Source organism: Eschscholzia californica, unplaced genomic scaffold (genome assembly GCF_041429995.1).
Source record: "Eschscholzia californica isolate CP2 unplaced genomic scaffold, dmEscCali1.0.p SCAF_3, whole genome shotgun sequence".
Taxonomy (NCBI): domain Eukaryota; kingdom Viridiplantae; phylum Streptophyta; class Magnoliopsida; order Ranunculales; family Papaveraceae; genus Eschscholzia; species Eschscholzia californica.
The window spans coordinates 16,426,484-16,431,932 of record NW_028238420.1 but is presented as its reverse complement, the minus strand read 5'-3'; the positions used below and the strand labels follow the sequence as shown (position 1 = coordinate 16,431,932).

Genomic DNA, 5,449 nt, shown 5'->3' with positions numbered 1-5,449 from the left:
GTAAATTGAAGTGAAAATAAATGGCAAAATTCTAGGAAAATACGCATTATTTTGTAAAATAAAAAAAAAAGGTTTTTTGAGCTTACCCCCTCAAAACTAATTAGAAATTGAGTTTACCCCCTTCAGTAATTAGTAATTGAGCTTACCCCCTTGAATTTTGTATTTTTGGCAAAACTACTAAGGACATGGCATGAGATGATAAAATTACAAATTACAACCAAAATCAATCTTTACTAATCTTACTATCGACCAAATCAAACAATAAAAGTAAGGTGGAACAACTACGAGGAATCATATTGAATGATAATTGTTCTTGGTAGTCACATTTATTTCACGTACGCCAAACACAACCTTTGTGTTTTTGTCAAAAATAGTAAATCTAAGGGGGTAAACTCAATTACTCATTATTGAAGGGGTAAACCCAATTATCAATTAGTGATGAGGGGGTAAGTTCAAAAAACCCTAAAATAAAAAATGATTTAATAGAAGTTCTAATATCTCCTCCAAAAAAACATCGTTCTCCATCTATGACTAGTTAAAAGTGAAAATCTTGGCTTGAACTTAACGGCAATTGATGTCATGAAGTGGGTAGAACGAGGTTTATTATGGATGGATGGAAAGTTTGATGGCAGTTATGTAAATATGTTAATTTTAAGGGTTGAGTATTAATGCATTTAATTATCCACAGTTTAAAGAGAATTTATAGCAAGATTTCTTCCACGTGGAAAGAGATCTTGAGATCTAACGGGTATGAGCTCAAGCTCAATAAATCAACTCTCAAAAAATAAACCCCAAAATGGTGTTAGTGATTTTGTCCTTACTCACGTCAAAAACTAGAACTTTGTTCTACCGTTGTTTTTCTCTAGTTTTTCTCTGGTTTTTCTCCACCACTTTTTTGTTTGAATGTCTCCACCACTTTTTATACCATAAGTTTATGTCATTATGTTACCAAATTCTATCGGGTTAATTCTATTTTGGCCCCCTAAAGATTACCAATTGACCAAAATGGCCCCCTAAAGATGACCAGCTTCCAATTTGGCCCCCTTTTTCATCTTTCCGTCATTTTCACCGTTAGGGTTTGGTGCGCTGGCATTTTACTTCCAGCAATACCCCTGCCCGTATCTACCCCCTTGGTCCACGCGAAGATTTATGGTCCCAAACCTGTCCAAAATATTCTTTTTTTTATAAAGCATGTCACATCAATTCAGTGAATGACTATCACCATTAAAACACTTCACCTACCCACCATAAATACCCCCCAAAACAGAATCCATTTATATCAAACACAAACCTCCATTGTTGAACAAAAAACCTGCTTTGGGACATTCTTCATCTCCATTGCTTGCTAACCGAAATTCATTCTTCATCTCCATGAAACCTGCTTTGGGACATTCTTCATCTCCACCACTTCACCGGTGTCAAATGTGTGACGACTTAGATCATACGGCCATTGATTGCCCTTGGATCTACAGTCCTTGCAAAAACCCCAAATGTACAGGGATTAGATTTTTGTCTTCGGCTAAGAACAAAGAAGGTAAATCAAGAAAGTATCTAAGTTGCCAATTTTCGTCATGCCCAGGGTTTCAGTGGCTTGATGAGGCCAAAGATTTACACGAAGTTGATGCCACGAAGAAACCCCAAATTTGTAGCTCGGGAACTAAGGATTCATGTTTCCATTGCGGCCTTCATGATCATTTTGCTAAAGACTGTCCATGGGTGGATACGCCTTGCCCTAGGCCTAAATGCATAGGAAGGAGGAAGATCCGAACTTCAATGACAGATCAAAATTACCAAAGAAAGTTCTTGTCTTGTGTTGTTTGCAACAAATTTAATTGGGTTTCAGATTTAATGGACAATAAAGTAGGTAAAGAAAAGGGGAAAGCAGTCATTGAGGTTCCTCCTGATGAGTTTTGCAGTGAGTTTGTGAAGAAAAATGTTCTGTAAGGTTATTTTTGATTTAGGGGGGTAAAAAAGAAATTAGGGGCCAATTTGGAAAATTAGGGGCCAATGTTCTGTAAGGTTCTGTAAGGTTATGTTTGATTCCCTTTTAAATCAATTAAGTTTGTCAAGAAAAATGATTTGTGACGAATATCCAAAAACTAACATTAATATTCAAAGTTAGGATCAAAATAGACCAATTGTTCAAAACTCCAAAAGTATCTTAACCAACCAGACAAAATACACCAATAGTTTCTCCAAAGGAACTAACAAAAAAGACAAACCATTTCAGAGACCTGCAAAAGTATCATAAACCATTTCAGAGACCACCAGCATCTCCCCCCCTGTTCGATTGATTAGATGACCCAGCACCACGATTTCGAAACTGTCGAGTAAATCTCGGGACATTCAGCCTTCCTGGTATTACTACACGGGGCCTAACCGGTGGAGCTTGACTTTGTTGATTGCTGGAGGATGATTGACTTTGTTGTTGTTGTCTTCCACCAGTTCCCCTTGTTGCTGCTGATGGTGCGGGTCCCCTGCATCCCCTTTTGTTGTGGCCGTGAGTATGGCAAGTGCTGCAAAAATAGCCACGGCTCTTATTTCCCGCTTACTCGGACTTATCCCTCCTTCTCTGTGTTCTAGGCCTGCCTGCTGCTCTAGATAGCCTTGGGGGTTTCACAACATACCTTGGCTACGAAAGGTCGAGAAAGGGTATAAGGAATTGGTATGCCAGATGAAAAAAACCAATGAAATTTTACAATATTACCTCCGCCCAAGTCGATTCATCTGGGATTGGTGTAACCCTGTGTTTATACGTCTCCCTGTATGCTTTGACAGTGTAGAAATAGCTACAGTACCTAAAAGGGGTCAAAATAGAACTAGGGGGTCAAAATAGAAATAGGGGTCAAAATAGAAAAAGGGGTCAAAATAGGAAAAGAACAGTAGAATGGACTTACTTCGTGAAGTTTTCTCTTCTTGGGGTAATTACAGCAATAGCGTGAACACAAGGCAATCCTGAAACCTGCCAGACGCGACATGTGCATGTTTGATCTTGCAAATTAACTTGCCAGCGAACTCCACTCCTTACACTCACATTCCAATGAATGTCGTCAGAAGGTTGAACCTCGTAGTATCGAACCCTTTTCTTAAGCTTCTCCAATGCACGTTCAATCTTAGGAACCAAACCATCATCAGACCATGCTTTTGCTTCAGACCTTTGCTTATGAAAGGAACCCATACACATCAGCCAATATTTCTCTATCATATTGCACAAAGGTTTATCTCTCATCTTCAGAATCATACTATTAAAGCTTTCAGAAAAATTGTTGGTTATGTAATCACACTTTGAAGTGTGGTCGAAGTGTGCTCGAGTCCACGTCGAGAGAGCCTCTCGTTCCAACCATCTTTTTGCCTCAAGACTAACACCTTGCAGCACAGACATCCATTTATTAAAGTCTGCTTCTGTGTATGACCTGGCTGCATTCTACACCAACTCCTCCAAATGTAGACTAGCATGTACTTGCTTGAAGTTCTTGTACATATGTCGGAAGCAGAACCGATGTCTTCCATTGCCAAACACAGTATCTACAGCATCTATCAAACCTTTCTGTCTATCTGACATAATCGTCAATGGTTGTTGATGCAATGTCAGTTTAGGACCCACGGCTGAAAGAAAGTTCAACCATGTCTCTTTGCACTCATTCCGACACACATAAATAGCAATGGGAAAAATCCCATTAGTAGCATCAAGGGCAAGGATAGAAAGACATACACCTCCATATTTTCCCTTCAGGAAACACCCATCTAATCCCAGTATAGGTCTACAACCTTTCGAAAAACCTTCAATGGAAGCTTTGAAACACACACACATACCTAATGGTCAAAATAGAAAAAGGGGGTCAAAATAGAAAAAGGGGGTCAAAATAGAAAAAAAGGGTCAAAATAGAAAAAGGGGGTCAAAATAGAAAAAAGGGGTCAAATTGGAAAAAGGTTCCAAACTGGAAAGATTGAACATACCTGTGAATGTTTCGGTTGCATCATGCCTAGAGACTGTAGCTATACTACCTCGATTGGATAACAAGATTTGTCGAGCCATCTCAGGTGTTTTCCGGTAACCCTCTTCAAAATTCCCATGCACCTTCTCCATCATGAGGTTTCTAGCACTCCAAGTTATTTTGTAACGAATGTTGACACCCTTATTAGTCTTCACCCATGCTTGAATGTTATCCGGTGTGAGGGCTGGGTTTTCAACAAATAGATCCATGAACACTCCCGAAACCCATTTCGCGTTAGCCATCGGATTTTTATCTTCAGCATCAGCTTGACAGGTATGAACTAAGTTACTCTTACCCAACTTATAAGTGAATCTATCACTGAGTCTAGAAATGTAGACATTCCATTTGCATCCGTCAGCCTTGCACTTAAACTTCAATCTCCGCTTCTCATTCCTAATTTGCTTATAGGCAAACCGATTAGCAATTGCATGAGTTCTAATTGCTGCTCTTGCTTGCCCAATTGTGGCCCATGTCTGTCCAACTTCAAGCACATTTCTATTTTGACCCACTTCCTCTTCATTATCTTCATCATCTTCAGAGGACGCATCCTCATTCTGATAAAAATCAGCAAACTCTTCAAATCTGGGGTCATACTGATCTATACCTTCTCCTTCATCTGAATAATAGTCACCTTCATCTTCATCTGAATCATCATTTGAGTGGTATCTATCTTCTGGGTTGACATCACCTCCTAAATCTAAACCACCTTCATTGTCAACTTGATGATCAACTGTGGCTTCTGTTACTACTGAAACTTGAGTACCAACTAACTCATCACTAACCCCAACCATTCTTCTCAGTATGTCTCTCAATTATCTTCTTCAAATCCTGTCATCTATCCCAGTCAAATGTGGACCAATCTATTCCAGTTTGGCCCCCTATTCCAGTTTGGCCCCCTATTCCAGTTTCTCCTAATTCGGCTGATACTCCTACAGACCCATGTTGGTCACCGACTCCTTCATCAACTACCATCTCAGATACCCCTTCATCCACTGCCACTGTTACTTCTCGATCAACTTCCATTTCTGAAACCCCTTTGTCAACTTCCATGGGATCAACATTACCCTCAACGTTTTCTTCCTGACTAGAGGGATGCATTTTCTTTCTTGAAACATGTCTTTTAGGTTGACGACTAACCCCTTTTGACCTGCGACGACAAGTACCCTTTTGCTTCGTTCTTGGTGTCTTCTTCCAACACAGGTAAAAGTCAGGAGGGAATGGGGGAATTTCAGGGAAATCGGCATTAACAAAAAAGTGAAGAAAACCACCACCATAACTTGGTACACATGCCATAAAGCTGGTCTCCAGATCTGTATCATTCTTAACAAATCCTATATGCTTCTCAACTTGTATAATAGTCCACAAATCAAGAACAGTTCCTGCAGGGATCCCCATTTCATGGCAAATGTAGTCCAGAAATCTATCATATGTCATATGATCTTCAAGTGGATAAC

At 39.6% G+C, this 5,449-nt stretch overlaps 1 protein-coding gene across 1 annotated transcript; it reads right to left on the bottom strand.

Annotated features, from left to right (window-relative positions):
- Positions 1 to 2,161: 2,161 nt before the first annotated feature.
- Positions 2,162 to 4,786, bottom strand: LOC147548720 (uncharacterized). Its single transcript, XM_086668106.1, has 6 exons — positions 3,958 to 4,786; positions 3,461 to 3,813; positions 2,898 to 3,229; positions 2,708 to 2,798; positions 2,553 to 2,632; positions 2,162 to 2,234 (listed from the first exon to the last, which is right to left on the bottom strand). The coding sequence occupies exons 1-6, from the start codon at positions 4,784 to 4,786 to the stop codon at positions 2,162 to 2,164; spliced, it is 1,758 nt and encodes a 585-aa protein (XP_086524232.1).
- Positions 4,787 to 5,449: the final 663 nt, after the last annotated feature.